Genomic DNA, 18147 nt, shown 5'->3' on the forward strand with positions numbered 1-18147 from the left:
GCTCATTTTCTGTATTGATTTTTAATCATCCTTTTACGAGCGACAGCGCAATTGATGTTCATAATTTTTTGTAATATCTTTGTAAAACACAACGGGTACAAAGAATTGTTCAGTCTGATCGCGATGGCAGGTAACATTTCCTTTTCTCCCCATTTCCATCATATTCATATATTTTTTAGTCCAGCTTTGCGTGAATTTGTGTCGCTTTTTCACCATAGACATTTTTCAAGTAAAAATGTTCAAGCTCTTTCTTTTTTGCATTAAAATGGTTATAACACCTCTGGTTCTGCTCCAACTTTACTTGTTTCTGAAAAAATTTGAGTTGAATTATTTCGTCCAGTACGGCCCGTTGTACTTCCTCACATTATACGTAAAACACAAACTTCAAGTGAGTACCGCCTTAGAACTTTTTTTTTCAGGAGTTGGTTTGTGTTTTTTGTCAGAAATACACAACCAGCATCATTAAGACATATCTTCAGGAAATTCAAATATGGAAACTCGAAGAAGCACCTGCAGAAATTACAGAAAAAGTCAAGCGAACGTGGTTTTTCGTCACGCTGTACATACTTGTGGTCGTAGTTTTCACCTTGGTGGTGTCTGTGTCGTACATGATACCAACGTCACAAGACAAGGAGTTCATCTTCTTTTTTAACCTTGTGAACACATATGTTCCACAGTTGGAATTTTTTTTTGAACTTTTCATGAAACCTATCGTTTTTGTGTTAACCTATATGGGTGTAAGTACTCCAGGATTCTCAATTTTGTATTACTATGGGCACGCCAATTTGCAAAAGCTTATGATAATACACTACTTGCAAAATATTAACGCAAACTATACCAAAGTCGAGCACATAAGTTCTACTTGTGTGGAGTACCAACAGATCGTCAACAAAAGTCTGCTGTTTTGCGTGAAAAATCACATTCATTTTGTCATGTAAGCTACAGAAAATTTTATTCGTAAAAGCAAAGAGTTTTGTAGGTATGGTCAAAAGGTTTTACAACTCGCAGGAGTGTATGTTCTACCATACCAAGTTATCGGTACTACTGTAACCGCCAGTTTCGTCGTGTTTTGTTTCGCGGTACTAATTACACAAAGGTTAAAATATCTAATATAAAAATACTAGTTTGAAGGTTCTTTGGCAGATCAATATTTTCGGATTGCAGCTCTCAGCGTTCTAGTATCTGCAATACTGGTTGGCTTTGTGGTTAGTGGACAAAGAATCGAAGATATGGTAAGTTAACGCACAGAAGTACTTTTACAAATTCAGGAAATCGGGATTTACAGTGGCAGGACATGTTTGATGCTTTACGTGAAGTCAGTTGGTACCACTGGAAGCACACCGACAAAAAAATGTACCTGATGTTCCTAACAAACTCGTCCAAAGTGCATAAATTAAAGTACACCGAAAACATTTCACTAAACCATATGTTGGGAATACAGGTATAAACAAGTTTCAGTTTGTTAGTGCAAGATACAAGTTGTTCGTTCTAGGTTATTAAAGCCGTATTTTCTGCCATATCCATCACATATAATTTACAACATTAGGACCCAATTTACAGAAAGCGAAGTTAAAGTTAATTCGCGATTAATTCGCTGTTCTATAAACCGGCCCTAGGTGTACTTGCATTAAAAAAAAATGGTCAAAGGTTACTTCGACAGAACTTCTCTCGCCTGTGAAGTACACTCTAACAAATCCTACTTTTGTGAAAAATAATAAAATTTGTTTATGCGAAATTTGACTTTTTTGTGATAACCTTTATACCCTAAAAATAATATAGATAATATTAGTCACAGTGTAAGAGAAAATAAAGAAAGGGCTATGTTCGGATTCGAAGGCGCAACTGCAAGTCCAAGTGCTGACGTGTGATCACCACCCCAAACTTAAAACGGAGTCATACACCATAAGTAAAGGACTATACTATTGTACATCACTTAAATGTCATGACGTCACTTCAAAATTTTACATAATAAACTTTATTTCAATTTTATAAAAAAATAATAATAATATACTTCTACACCGATAGTTTTTATGAATCCGTCTTGATTTTTACTTCCTGAGCCTAAGCTAAGGAAGTATTGTAATCGAGTCCATCGGCCGACTTCCTACGTTTATGTTTTCTCGACCTTTCATGACACTTAGACCACGAAGAAATAGGTCTCCGTTTCCGTTCGCCCGTCTGTCTGTCTGTCTGACGATGCAGAATCGAAACAAGTCAAAAACTGTAAAACTTCTCCTGAAATTTAATTGAAATTGGAAGTAATTTTTTTGATCAAAAGGTCCGATTAGAAAACTCACCGAATGGAGGAAAAGGGTGACCTTGACAGGTACAAACGTTGGACATATAAAATTGGTACAAAACTGTCATAAAAATCTGGAGTAAATCGGTATTTTTGACGTGGATTTGATGATTTTCTAGTGGTTTGTCGCATGATTAAACGAGAAAGCCGAGAATATCTTCGGTTGAATTTGCGAAAAAAGTCTTTGGGCTCTTTTATTAATGACCATTAATTAGTCAAACCCGAATCATCTCAACAGCACCTAAATTTTTATTTTTAGAAACATTGTACTAATTAACAATATTTTAATAAATAAACAATTAATATTTTGTTATTCCACCGTTTGCGTGTATCACATTTTGCAGTTTGCGAGGCGATTGAACTAATTGTCCGGTAAATTCAGACGTTATATTTTGTCAAGCGGTTACAACCTTTTCTTGTAACTCGCCAATATTTTGTGGGCTAAAATCATGTGTATAAATAAATTTGGCCATAAAAAAGCAAAGTTAGCAATAAATAATGAACAATCTTGATGTATGAAGTTCTGGTTTTGAAACATTGGTAAAACTTATGGCAGCTTACTTCTTCAAAAATTCTGCGGTACACTATTGCATTTAAGCGATCCTAAACGACTAAACATTCTCCACCCCCAAAAATTTATTGAAAACCGACCACTCTGGTTAGATCTATGAGCATATTGTTCTTCATACCGTGTCCCAGCTGGCCGGTAAACACGGATTTGACCATTACTACGGGACTGAAATGTCTTTTCATGAGAAAATACCACAGTTTCCCACATATTGAGCGGTTGATTTACAAATTGCATGGCAAATTTTAACCTTTGCTTTTTGTTTGCATCTGTAAGATAAATCTTTCTTGTCACAGCTCTATTCCGTAACTCATTCAACCTCATTCGTCTTCGCACGGTTTTTGAAGATGCGGGGAAATGTGTTTCCTGCCTTGCTCTAACCACTGATTCAAAAGAATTCTCACAGAGAAAATCAGCCAGTGAGAGATCCACGGAGAAAATCAGCCAGTAAGAGATCTTCGTCTTCGGTAGTAATTTTTGGGCGACCCGTACCTGGTGTGCGTGTAATTTACCCGAAATTTTCATTTTTTTTTTCGCTAACAAAATTGTGCTTTTGCTGACATGTAATTCTTCAAAAATATATCTTAGAGACAAGTCTTTGTTCAATAATCTGTTTTTGAAACTCTGTTAAAGGCATTTTTTTAATTCAAGTATCTCTATACACTTGTTTCATTTTTTATTCAGAAATTAACATTACTTAATTTAAAGCTGCTGCTATGCTGTAATAGACAAAAAGTAGCACCAACCAATCCTTGGTGGATCGTTGTTGAATAGGTACCTTAATTCGCGTTGGCGATCCTCTGTACGAGTAAGCTTAAAGGATCAAAAAATAATCTGTGGTTCTCAATCGGGGATTTGAACACACAGTTACTTTTCAACGTTTATCATTAGTCTGGTTAACTATGATGTAGGTACTACAAGGTTATATGCCTCCACTAAACTTAATAATGGGATGTTATAATTTATTTTGTGCGGCTGATTACCGGCTCAATCCTAGCATCATGAATCAGGAATTTGTCTCAATATCTTACCACCTTAATATCTACTGCTGGTTAATCCGCTTAAACATTTTTGGTACATTAACCCAACACAAATATATTTTACAACTGTGGGTTTGCTTTATTAAGTGCTCCATTGTCGTCTGCACAATACCATAATTTTACAACTGCCATATAACCTTGTAGTATTTGAGACACTATACTATGTACTACAAAAATATTCTATCTATATAAACAGAAGTGTTTATCCTCATCCTGACTGACACACTGACCGATTCATCAACGCAGCATGAAGTTTGGACAGTAGGTTCTTTTTGCAATGTAACCACCCGCTAAGAAAGATACTTTAGAAATTCCACCCCTAAAAGGGTAAAATAAGGGATTAAAGTTCGCAAGATGAGCTGCTGGCAACAGCTAGTATAGTAAAACATACCTTCTAAGGTTATATAACAGCAGTAAAATCGGCTCTTTTGGGTAAGAGCCAACAATTTATTCCATTGAGAAGAGACCGCAATGCTTGTAAAAATTTAAATATATTGCGCTTGCGGCTTGCTATCTGCCAGGAGATGGAAGGACGAACTTGGAAATTTTAGTATAAAAAGAAAAAAAAGTATATACTCAATTAATTGTACTTTTTGTGCAAACTGAGTGTAGATCCAACTGTTTGAGTTTCAACAAATTTATTACAATAAAGGAAAATATGTATCTTGGACTGCGCTTTGTTTTGTTAAAATTATCGGGTAAGAACATTTGCAGAAATCTGAAGGCGAATCTGTTAGCCTTCAATCTTTAAACGTGTGCAAATGGTTTATAGCCTTAGAAGATAGGTTCTACTATTCCTAATATACAATATCGAAACGGGAGATTTGTTACTCCTGTCTAAAATAAATAAGTAGTCAAATGATGGGTTGTAGTACTTACGAAAAAAAAACTGTTTTCTATTTTTGATTATTTGTTAAAATATATTTAATAATATTGAAAGAGGAAGAATTACACAAGGTGAGATCTATCCGAGGAATAAAATCACTGAAAGTCGACTACGGTGGTATCATCACGCCGTGAGGGACCAACGGACACATGACATTCCTGGAGATTACCCATAGATCCCACATGTATGCCAGTAGTTTTGATAGATTTAAAACACGCCGAAACAGGAACAACGCCCCAAACTGCAGAAAAATAACCAGAAGAGCAAACCTCAAATAAGTAGGGTAAAGCCGAGGACAAAGAAGACTGAAAGAGAAAGAATCAGGCCGTTTGTACTATTGCTTTTGCAACATATTAACGTATATACGAGTTATAATTTTTTTAAACTAAACACTAAATCACAATCATTTTGTTTCATATAACTTTTGTTTGATCTTTTTTTTCAAGACCATTGAACATCTTTAATAAATAATTGTAACCATTTCGCCGTTAAATCTTATGGATGATGCTTGAAATTGTTTATTGTTATTTTCGATTAACTAATACATAATTATTTATTCATTTTAAAATTAATGTCCAGGATGCTGTAACAGAAATAAAAAAGCGTTTTGAGTTTTATTGAAATGAGTTCAAGATGTTATTATTCTTACTTGTAATAAAAAAAACCCTGAGTTTATATTGTCGATTTTTTCAGAAATTAAAATTTTATGGTACGGTAGGAGATTTACGTGCTCTGCCATAAAACATCCCTGAGATATAAAAACCCCTTGTACGTGGATTAGGCTCAGATAAACGCATATTTTCCATAAATCGGTATGAGGTTATAATTCGTTTGATGTCTGGAAGAATTATTCTCGATAAATTATATTCGACTGCTAATATTTTATTGTCTTTTTCGCGATCTTTTTTATGTATTCTAAAAATTTTCATCCGTTTATAAGTACTATTCTTTTCTTATTATTCTAGCGAGAAGAAAATTAATTACATCGAAAAAATAATTCCAGTATCAAAAAAATTAAACTTTCCTGGATGCACTATATAAACTTTAATTATTGAGTTTTAATAGAAAATATAAGAAAATGAGAAAACTTGAGTATGAAGTTTTATTTGGTAGTTATAAAAGTTAACTAGTTAGCTAACACTTGTTCGAAGTGAAGTTTACTTTTATAGCACTGAGCACAGGGAGCTTAAAAGTTGAAAACGTCGTTGCCTATTTACTTTGTTGCTGGTAAATAAGCGAAAACTCTTTAAACGATTTTTTTTTTATAAATTTGTTTGTGATGATCTTTATAAACTGAAAACCAGCGGTATAAATGACATCGCGTAAATTCCACGGGGACGCAGTCCGCACAAGTACGGAATTGACAGTGTAAAATATATTTAAAGCAGATAACAAACGTGTCCTTTCAGTAACAATAACATGCTTCACTTCGAGTGTTATGTTTGTACTTCTAAAGAACTCGACGATTAGCTATTGTTAAAACAAAGGAGCATGTTATACGTATGTTTCAAGCGAGTTTTTCCAGAACAAAATTTTGTGATGACGGCATCAACATGGATAATACTACTAGTCACAGCACATCACCAGTGCAAGAGAAAATAAAATGGTAGTTATTTCGATAGAACTTTCCTCGCCCCTGAAGTGCAATAAGTCATATCCACCTTTATACTTCGAAAGAATTCACTATTAGTGCGTTTCGATGACAAGTATCTGCCTTAAAAAGAAATAAAATCTGATTATTTTCAAAAGAGAGGACAGGACAAATTTCATTAAATAAACGACAATGGAACAACAGCCAAGTTTGGTTGCGACCAGCAGGTCCGCGTGCCGATATAGAGGCCACTAACGTTTACATTCTGTGTTTACTGGTAAAACGTTATTGTACTCTGTTAATTTTTTGCGAAAATTTGGCCGGAGTACCTATATTATTATATACCATTTACATCATTTTAAATTAGAATTATTTGATATGAAGTCAACAATCGTCCGGTAGTTTCGGATTTTATCTGTCTAAGAAAAATCGATCGACAGAGACGATAGACAGACGAAAACGGGAGAGCACTTTTTATTCGACCTCTAGGAGTTATGAAAAGTCAAGAAAACATGAAAGTGGCAATTAACAATATTTCCATCTTCCCCTTCAATCTAAAAACAATGGCGTTTACAGAATTTCAATATCTCTATCCGTTCTCAGATAATAAAAAATGACACACGTAAGGAACACAAACAGTTGCAAACGACAAATCTGCATTATTGTATGCGTGAACTACAAGACACAAGAAGAACATTGCTTAGACATTCGGCAAAATGATCGAGCCATAACCTGCTACTCGGGAATTAAAAAAAAATAAAGACAATTTAAGTTTCCTATTTGAAATATCGACCTGACTGTGTATAGTACATTCATATTAATTGCTTTTTTCACCGAAATACAGGCAACCAATAAAACAACAATTCATTTCTCCGATATAATTATCATTTCCAGTAACATATAGGTAAATTTTATAATTTATATTTGGTCGTTTTTCTATTCTTTGATCAATGCCCTTCGATAAATTAACGTTTTAAAATTGTACCTAATAATTTGAAAAATGGCTTAAATGTGAGCATTGTTTACTGATCAGGGTGCATAAATTGCAGTCATACAATAAGGTCTAAAGCTAGTTTTTTAAATAAACGTGAAAGAAACAAATTTTTAGATAGAGAACGCAAACACAATTTGCTCAGATAACTGCATTCACATTTACCTAGAGACTGGCAGTTTCGTTAATCATCTTCGATGTTTACCGCAAACGACAAAAGACACTGCAAACCCACGATTTAGCAATTTTCTCTAAATTACAGTTTACGGTGAAAATCCACGACGAACCTCTCCATAATAAGGGTCAGCTGCATCTAGACTGAAATGGCTGCAGTAGTAAGGTGAACTGCCGCCTTAATTGGCGTCCTACGCGTAATTATGGTCAACGTATTCCTTGAAATGCAACGAAAAGCTCATCACAGTCAGAACCCATCCACCGTGGTAAACAGTTGGCAAAGCGCTATCTATCGGAACGTCGAAATACAGTCACACCTGTTATACCTGCACAGGTGAGTGGGGGTTCACCTGGTCACGTGACTAGATTCTTTACGTAAAAAACAAGTCAAACCGCGCCTACCGTCCCTCTTGTTCGTTAAAAAACGCATCTCAAAAATTAAAAGCTTTGTCCGCGGCAGTTGACGTGAGAAAATAAAAATTTTAGTTGCAACAGCGCGAGTTTAAGTGTCTTTATCATATTCGATTAATCGATTGAATCGTACGTGCGAGTAGTGCGACTATTTCGACATAAATAAGTTAAAAGAAAGTGAGCAGAGTTAAAGTTCGTCGTGAGTAAACAGTGTCTTAACGGTTATTATTTTTTTTCCGAAGTCGAGTGCCGTTTGGGAAGAGTGATGCTTGTGAGTGGCCTGCGGAACAATGTTTAATTTTTTGAGGACGTTATGTCTTTTTTTAATCATCAATGAGGGTCTGCTGCAAGAAACAGGACTCTATTTTGAGAGTACGGAGAGTACGAGGGGGACTAGGACTGAGCATCCTGGTGGTACTATTGTTAATGATAAGCTAGTGTTTTCAAAATTGAAAAGTCCGTACTGGTTAAGAAGTGACATCATTGTTGAAAGGAACGCAGAATTAGTTATTGAACCAGGAGTTACGATTTATGTTGAACCACAGGTTGGAATTACCGTTCGAGGAGTTTTGACTGCCGTGGTAAGTGTTTTTCTTCGAATAGTGTAACATTTTTATCAAATTATGTTTTTTGGTTTTATTGCTCGTATTATGGTGTGGCTGTTATAGCACAGTTACTCAATAAAAGGAAAATCATAGGCTTTCACGAACTATTGAAAGTTATCGATCAAACAATCCCATTGAATAATGGTGGTACCTTTTGTGTCTAAGTAAATTTACAATCCTTTTTTGGTAACAAAGGGGTTATCTGACTATTTACTAAATGAAAAGAGTATCATTGATAAAACACATTCGTAAAGATAAGGTAATTAGGTATCTGTTTCATAGCTTACGAAATCAGTAAATATTAACGATGCGTAATAAGAAAAGTGCGACTACAATCTTTGGAAATTTCAAAGATTAATGAAAGAAACAAGTACAAAAATTGTATCAAAAACATGAAAATAATGTATAATAATTCGAACTCGAGATTTTTAAAACAGAATAACGTCATCAATTTTGTTAAGTTGTGTTAGTTTTATTAGTCAATCATCTAGCACTAACCTGTATTGATTCGTGACAATTTTTATGTTTACCTTGCGATAAACCGCTGTTCATTAATTTATTATTCTGCTCAATCAGATAACAGTTGACGACTATCAGAATTCCCAATTTTTCTGATATTTTCAGTGACTAATAGTTTAGAAATTTTTGCAAACATTCTACGAACTTTATTCCGATTTTGTTGAAATTGCTGTCATTAGTTCTAATTGTGTTAGTGACGCAAAACTTGTAATATTTACACACGTACCACGTTTTACCATTAATTTTATTTTAGACTCAACTTTCTTAAATTTGAAAGTGACAACTGACTGACTATACACATCAGAATTAAGCTTCTGCTTAAATGTCTAGTTATTACTAAATATTACTCATTTTGCTGTTAGATTGAATTTTAGATATAACCGATAAGTCAGCAGTGATAACTCTGTGTTGGCAATGAAATTATGTAATTAAATATTTTATCCTTTGTTGAACATGTGCTGTATAATGCAATCTATCTGACTCATCCTTTTAAGCAGTTCATGTATTTACTTAGCAGAACATTTAGTTAAACTCTATCGAAATGTTGATTTTCTTTTATGTATAACTCGTAGTCGTAATGTACTTATCTTTAAAACTTATACTTCGTCTAAATAGTAGGTATATGCTCTCGCATACACATAAGAATACTATGTAGTTATTTTCATTGGTGTAGAAAAAACTTCCAGAACTAACGTTTTCTACAATATTAATCGTATTACGACTGTTAGTTTAAACGTATATTCAATATAAGTTGAAAACCAAATAAATAAACGAGATATTTCACTTAAGACTGCACTGTTCTTTCTAGCTGTTTTTTATTTATGAAGATAGACTGCTGTAATTTGAAACAAAAATATTGCTACTACTTTAAAACTAAACATTCGGACAACTTTGAAAAACAAAAAAAATTGATTTTGTACTGTACACAGTATAAATTTAGCCAGTTTTTCGAACCACATTTGCCTGCTGTCTTTGTGAAATTAAACTCATTTTGGTTGTTATAATATTCATACTACTTCACAGTTCTATCAATAATTTGCATAATGGCCATTTCAATTTTCCAAAAAGTGACACTTTCTGAGGTTCATAAATATTGTTCAAGAAATCTAACTTGTTTACCACTAGAATTTTTGTACAAAACATTACAGATCCTACTAAATTCTACATAAATTTGTTCCCAAATTTTTCAATAAGGTGTTTTTTGGTTAAATAATACATAGAGTGTAGATATAAATACAAAATGTTAGAAATGGGGTTAAGTCATAAATGAAACACCCAGTACTTTGAAGGTACTCGAAGTGAGCAGCTAACTCGTAGTTTCAACGGTAAAAAAATCCATTAGATGGACAACCCTATAGATCATAGTGTTTTCAATTATTAATTTTTAAATTAAAAGAAGTGTCACAATAAATTTACTTCTTTCGCAATTTAGAAATTTTAATTTTTTTTATTTGATATCAAATATATGTTTTACTGTAAAATTGGTGCTTTGCCTTGTTTGATGATTTGCATCAGTATCAGTTTAAATCTACAACTTACAGTGGCATTTTTAAGAAACTTAATTCATATTTTTTTACTAATCCAAAATAATAACATTAAAACATGTAAATATTGTAACGGGCAGTTTATTTATGTTTACATTCTTAAAAGAGCTATAGAAATATACGTTTACGGTTAGTGTTTACATGTTGTTTTTTCTTAATTGACTCTTGAAACTCAAACTTGTTTGATCTTGCATTTGCTTTGCGGCAGAAATTCAACCATGTCTCAGGTCCCATTTATTGTTGCCAATTATTATTTAAACCCTTCAAAAGAGCTCAAAACTTACAACTTCTTGAACATAAAACGGTTTACCAAGTCATGTTTAATTGAAAGTTTATTTTCATAACGGAAGTCCCATAAAATTAATTACGTATTACGAATTACACAGTGGATTTGATAACTTCCCGACATTAAAAGAAGTTTTGACATTCGTTTGTTGAAAAATTAGTAGACATATATTAATTTAACTATACTTTAATGGCCAATAAATGAAAGATAAGAATCCAACTTCGTTAACATTATTACCATTATGTTGCAGAAAACGTATAACCGTAACTATGACTAAAGTTTTCAACTCTTGGAAAATGACAAAATATGTAGGTACGTTTATTCTAGGAAACATTTAGCAACAAGGACCTATTGCCTGGTATTTTTTAAATATATTCCATAGACGACAAGCGTTGTGGTTTTATCAGTAACTCATTATTATCAATTAAACTCTGTTGTGAGTCATTCTATAAATCATTGACTCATCTTTGACACTCACTCCGTCATAAAAGTGTTCCCATTTCGAATAAAATGTTAATAATTACATACCATTAACAGGTAGTACCTCGTCTACATTTCAAATGAGTCATCTCATAACCAGAAAGAAACCTTACATTACTCAACAAAGTGAAAAAACGTTCCAGACATGCCAATAACGAACGGTTAGTCAGCGACCCACAATTTAAATAAACAATTAAACAAAAAAAGATGCGAGGATGCTACATTGTGTCTCTGTAAACAATGTTTTCCTCTTTCCGGCAGCCGATTGTCCCTTGCATACTATAAAAGCCTTGTTTGGGTGTGGCGGTGCTATAATCATTAACGTGTGTGACAATTAATGGCTCCTCGTTTTCTGAATTCCTCGACTTCACTTGTTGAAATACGTGTAGTGAACTATAATCAGAGGCTTTAGTTGAAATTCTTCGAAAAGGAGGTGGAACAAATTAGAAGTAATTAGTAATAAGTGATACGTTATCAGGTGTGAAACACATGTTGTGATAACGTCCGTAAATAACCTGCATACATTGTCTGTACAAGCATGGAGCGGTAGTACCGCTGTGGGTCTTGTGTGTTCATTGTACAAAATATTCATCGTTGGCATTGTAAATGTTGCTATTGAAAATTTTTATCAAAATTCAATATTTATTCAGCACCTGTGAATAGTTGTTTGCTGATATGATAGATTAGAGGTTATTTGTTAGATGGTTCAGTTTCACCACTAATGACGAAATAATAACTTGTAATTTTAATTTTTGAGTCAACATGATTTATCTGTCAAATGCTTTATTTTTTATCTCAGTTGATGAAAGTAATAATTTATTTTATTTGAAACTGTATCAATATAGAATTATAGATTAGGTGTATATCTCCTATATCAGCAAACTAAATTTTATCTTTGATCAAGTAATGTCTATTCTGGTATACTGAATGTCTCAAATTTTATTTTTAGGTAATTTTTAGCTATCAATTGTTAAATTTTGTATAAAATTTGTAAATTTTAAGATTTAAAATATTTATATTTTTGTTTTATGAATTTTATTTTCTGGACGTATTGTCGTCGCGTATCTGTCTGTTGGAGATTTTATTAATCTCCAAAACTATTGAACTGATGGTTGAAATTTTATGTACACTTTCATTTTATCCTATACAATAAGGGACAGTGATTGACTTGCGTTATCCTGATGATGTTAATCTTTTCTTACATTGCGCATTATTACGAAAACACTATTTCACTTTTTTTGCTTACTTTTAACAAATTTAGGTTGATTTTTATGAACTAATCTATCCAAACCTAATCTACGTGTTCAGCCTTGCAATAAATAAACACATACACAACTATTAAGTATGTGCAATATATTTTTTATTTATATGAATAATTATCATGGCATAGTTCGCCTATGAATAAATACACTAATATACATCTCTAAATAATGAACTTTTCACACATTATTTTGAATATATAAACCTTTTATAACAAAGATCTTTTACAGTAAAAAAGTGGAGATGATATACACTCGAATATCTAGACAAATTATTGCTAAGGTGTTTACATTTTCATTTATGGAAACAATTAATGTGTATAGTTAAAAAATATTTGTTAATCAATTCTACAGAGGAAAATGTGTAAGGTTATTCAAGAATTTTTTTCTTTCGTTGGAATGGTTTTCAAAAGTATAAACAAAATGAAGGTATATATATTTTCAGATATAATACCCTGTACATTAGCTTTTCAATTTTTTGGTCCTTTTCATGAATTCACTGACGTTTGCTCCTTTAAAACCAGTCTGAAATTCGGTTAGTTTGATTTTGTTGTCAACATTTTTCTTTATGTCATCTGTAACAACTGAAATCAGTATAAATATATTGTTGGCATCAGTGTAGCTAAGAAAAACAAGTATCAACAATCTGTTAGGGTCAGCCCTATACGCAACGAATGAGAACGTTTTTTTCTAAAAAATAACGAATGTGTGATATTTTACAAAACCAGTTATTAACATTATAGTGTTCACATTTTCTTCCTTTTCTCTCTTCTAAAATATCGTACAATGTTACAAACTTCTTTCTGGGAAATTAAATTTTGAAAACAACTTAAAAAAAATGTAAAAAATCTCGAGAGAGGTTGGTCGAAAAAAAATAATGTTTATATTCTTTTTTTGTTTAGTGAAATGAAATCTAAGCGTACTCGTATATAGTTGGATGTATTTTGTTTAAAAATAAACATGTTCTGCATTAAATTATGGACAAAACAGTTGTAGATACATATGGTACACAGTAACTGTAAATTATTCACATAAATGAGTTCTGTCGAATGCATGCAGTCATTTTGCCATTAAACTGAAGCTGTTTAACATACTAAATAAATAAATATTTCACACTAGCAAACAGTTAATAAACAAAAATGTAGTTCTTGTAACTTTTTTTATTATGCCAAGTATGGTCACATTGTATAAAGGTGATCATCCAGTAATAAGGCACAGTTACACATCTGCAGGTTTACTAATTCGAGCTTAGAAAAGAATAATTTGGACAGTATTTTTCAGTATTGTGCCTTTACTTTACTTGTCATTCTGAAATATGTTTTGTTTCCAACGGTGGTGATTACCGAAATTAAAATTGTCGTAAATCTGGCTTATATCTATACAAATGGTTAAGCAATAAAAATATCTGTTCCATTACTTTAATGTTTTCTCGACGTTTCATGACCTCTAAAGTATGAAAGAGTATAGGTCTGGCGTTTGCGTCCGTCTGTCGTTTGTCTTTCGTCTGTCTGTGGTTTGTGTCAATTTTTATTAGATAAATAATCTCTGAAATTGTAGTCAAATTTTATATGTATGTTAGAAATATTGTGTAAGCGCTGACCAAAATTTACAATAGTCAATCTTATGTAAATTTTTATAAAATAAGATACTCCTGCATTTGTGATTTATGAATCCGTGTTGCGTTTTTACCCTAAGCATCCAGATTTTTGTAAAAAAAATCAAAATTGTATAACATATTCCAATTTAACTCTGAAACTGCAAACGTTTTAAGGTTATCGTAAGCACGGTAAATCCTTGATCAAAATTTATCCGTTTGTTCTCTCCATTTTCTCTCATCTCAAAATTTTGAGTAATAAATCCTACCTAAAATGTGCAAAATATTATGACTGTGTACTTGTAGTTCATCTATGCATTCATAGTTTTAAGAATTATTTATACAGGGTATTTCAAGAAAACTAATGAATGAGACAATATATTTTATTTATGAAATCAAGAACGGTTCACTCCATTTTGCTGAAAATTGGACTGTAGTACTGTTATTATTAGCATTACACTGCATCTACTTAAACTGATACGCATGTCCTCGTTAAAAAGTTGATGACGTCATCATAAAATTTTATAATGGACAACCTCATTTGAAACATACGAATTGCATGCTCCTTTACCTACTTTAACATCATGCACATATCTTTATTTTAACTTAAAGGGGTTATAAAAAATAAAATTCGCAACATTAAATTTTAGAATTTTTCGAAAAAGCTGAATATGTTATGTATTGTATTTCAGGAGCGAGAGAAGTTCTGTCTAAATAACTCTAGACCAATGTTTTAAAATTAATGTGCATGTAAGTTATATGAAACAAGGGGCATGGATCAGTTGCGCGCTGCGGTCAGAAAGATTTGCATATAAGTTTAAGGGCTAATAACATAAACTAGATTTCCTGTCGTAATATCTAGTTTACTTGAATGTTAATCAATTTTAAACGAATAAGCACTCGGAGAAATAATTTAGTTTCAGAGACACGTATTTATTAATCATTAAAAATGTATATAGAACTTAAAACATATTTTCATGTTATTAAAGTTTAGATCAATAGGATCATCTTGTAAAAAATAAAACAGTAATTTGGTGATACTTTATCAGAAACGCTGCAGACTAGACAATTTTCGAATTTTTTTGACCCTTTTTTTTATTAACTAGGTACTTCTAGGTAATGATAACCCTTATAATTCCCTATTTGTTGCCAAGTATCCCATAACTTTTTTGAGAATTAGACCAGCCAAAAGGGTTAAACTTGACCGCGGAATTTATTCGTGAAAAAGATCTGACTAGGATAGTAGAGAAGAAATTTTAACACAGTTTTAGTAGTACAGGAGGTTTTACAGTCAAAACTTGTGTATTAAATTCTGTCAAAATAGTTTTAGCGATTGAAAAAGTATTTAAAATAAATCTGTACTAATTTTTGAGGCTCCCAACATCCATCCTATGTCGTTTTTCCAAAAAACTAATCTGGTTATATTGTAAACCGTGTCTTAAATGATTCATTTTTTGTATACCTTTTTCATTACTGATTAGTTTTGACTGTGAGATAACTTTTTGTCTGAGGTGTGGGTGTGGCAAATTTCAAGTGGAATGATTCTAGGAGTAATATCTGATATTATTTTAAGTCAATTTATGACTTATTTAATTGTAACTTTCTTAAACCATGGGTGTGTGACAATGTTGGTACTAAGGTACAGGTTCAGATGGACCTCAATGGTGTTGATGAACGAGAAGAAGGCGTCACAAATCTTAATAAAAATGAAGAACATCTTAATGTCACAATTGTTGATAAAGTGGAACGATACCTTTTGCAATACCTCATCAAACGGTAACAACTAGTCATATTTTACGCAATTCTTCTCCATACGTATCTAAAACGACTTTATGCATTACTGTATTAAATTTATAAAATGGTGAAATTTTTAAGTACTGATGCGAAGAAAATGGTTTATCGTCTTTATCAGACACTGGCAGAAAGAGAAGAAGTTCATACTTTTGTGGTAACCATATTGAGATCTTAAAGTTAGGTTTGCCACTTCTGCTATCCACGATTATACTTGTAGTCATCATAGTGTGATTCTAACAGCACAATGGGTGTTGTCTTTTGCCGCCGTGTCGAAATGCGAATTATAATCAAATTGTCAAACTGATGTTGCATACTGTTTTATACGTAGCTTACAGCTAAGTTTGTTGAGTAAGCTTGACTGAAATTTCTACTGACAGTTTGACGTAACAAATAAATTATTGATAGCCTGTACTAGCTTCCTCATTTCTGTGCGTATTTTCCAATTTTTGAAAAACTATGTTAACTTATAGTGATTGATCTAATTAAGCTTAGAAAGCGCAAATGCAGCATATTTTTTACAAGTGGTGACACGCTCAATGTAAGCAATTAAACAATTCGAGACACCAACCTTCGTGTCTAACTGTGAATAAAAATAAAACAATTTCGCGGTGCGACTGACCATTTAAAGAGTATTGTGTCTAATCTAATTAAAAAACATTAAATTTTTTAATTAGATGACCTGAACCTCAGGACTTTCAATAGGTATAATTAAAATTAAACCATCCATTAAGATCATTGCTAATTTCCGCTTCGGTTATTTAATGTGCATTCCGTGTCCGCAAATAACATTCTTTTGATTCTTCTTGATGAAATTCTATTCAGTACCTACTTTTATGAATCATTTAATTATTATTTCCTAATTGTTATTGCTGCTGGCATATTGTTAGCCCAGAAACCATAGAAACATATTTGCAACATCATGAAATAATTGTCATTGTTTATGCATAAAACGCTATAATGGTCGAATAATTTTTGACCCAAAAGAATAACGCAAAGCTTGCTAATTAGTAATTACAAAAGAATGAAAGTTGTGGGTAAATCTGTTAATTATGTCGTTCAGTAGTTGCGATCAACCTCGACACTTTCTTCCTGTGTAAAAACTGTTTCATTGGGTACACCCACGTAAACGTCCAATAAGTTGATTAACCTCTTTGAACAGGGTCATACTCGTACCACGAGCAACTAAAAAACAAGCTCATCTATCTACAAGTTATTGCTTCTATTCAATATTATGTCTGATGACGCCCGGAAATGTCCTCATCAATATTCTTCGTCCGTTCAATGTCTCAACATTTAAAACACCAAGAATAACAGGCTGTAATTCGAAGCTCTCGTTCTGCTAACTCGTCAGCAAACAGTTACTTCAAGTCAGAGCGATCTTATCGTCTCCCTTCTTCCAGCGACTTCGTACTACTTTCTTGTGGCAGTTTTTGAAGCAAAAGAAGGTGAACGTGAAGACTTTGTTTGCTCGCGGGAGTCGCAAGAGATCGGATAAGCTGCACGGTATGCCATTGACCTGAGTGTACCGTAGCATTTAATATGCATCGCTAACATCATTTCAAGATTCAAGAACTATTTTACTGGATTCGCTTTGTTTTATGGTATATGATTCTGCTCTGGTAACGAATTTAAACAGAGCCAGACGATTTTTCAACCGTTGTTTCCGCCCAGTTGGATTACCTGAGCGTGGAAAATATCGGTTTTTTGGCAAAGTGACACTCGGAAGAGGAGAAAGGAAAGCTGTGCGTTCGAGTGCGTTACAGAGTAAAAACAATATTGCTTGTTGGTACTTGAACGTAACAAGAAAATAAAATAAAATTTTTCAGATCAATTCTATGTTTTCTTGAAGTGTCCTTTAATGGTTAAATGTTGATAGAGTTAGCTCATTAGAAAAAAATATATATAGGAAAATATTGTCTTCACAAATTAATAGGTACCGGATTTCAGTGACATCTATTTATTAGCTCTTTGAGGGAGGCCATTATATTTATTGTAATAGATATACTTACTTACTGTAACACTAATTATAGCTCTATTGCGTTTTTAATATTTCAGACAAGTTAGATAAGTAGTAAAATAATTCACTTTATAAATGACTGTCGTAAG

At 32.7% G+C, this 18147-nt stretch overlaps 1 protein-coding gene and 1 long non-coding RNA gene across 5 annotated transcripts in view; both read left to right on the forward strand.

The window, feature by feature from the left end:
- The first annotated feature begins 980 nt into the window (after positions 1 to 980).
- On the forward strand, positions 981 to 1641 carry LOC135122570 (uncharacterized). The gene is made up of 3 exons (XR_010279414.1): positions 981 to 1232; positions 1286 to 1441; positions 1493 to 1641. It is a non-coding gene; the product is annotated as an uncharacterized LOC135122570 (long non-coding RNA).
- Positions 1642 to 7808: 6167 nt separating this feature from the next.
- Positions 7809 to 18147, forward strand: part of LOC135130688 (protein bark beetle) — a 43018-nt gene continuing 32679 nt past the window's right edge. For all 4 annotated transcript variants that reach the window (XM_064058125.1, XM_064058140.1, XM_064058132.1 and 1 more), the window contains exon 1: positions 7809 to 8541. In XM_064058125.1, the coding sequence (XP_063914195.1) occupies positions 8251 to 8541 (291 nt within the window). In that variant the 5' untranslated portion in view covers positions 7809 to 8250. The remainder of the gene's footprint in view (positions 8542 to 18147) is intronic.

The sequence above is a fragment of the Zophobas morio genome, unplaced genomic scaffold (assembly GCF_036711695.1).
Source record: "Zophobas morio isolate AGI-343-1 ecotype UQ-CSIRO unplaced genomic scaffold, CSIRO_AGI_Zmor_V1 ptg000002l, whole genome shotgun sequence".
Classification (NCBI taxonomy): domain Eukaryota; kingdom Metazoa; phylum Arthropoda; class Insecta; order Coleoptera; family Tenebrionidae; genus Zophobas; species Zophobas morio.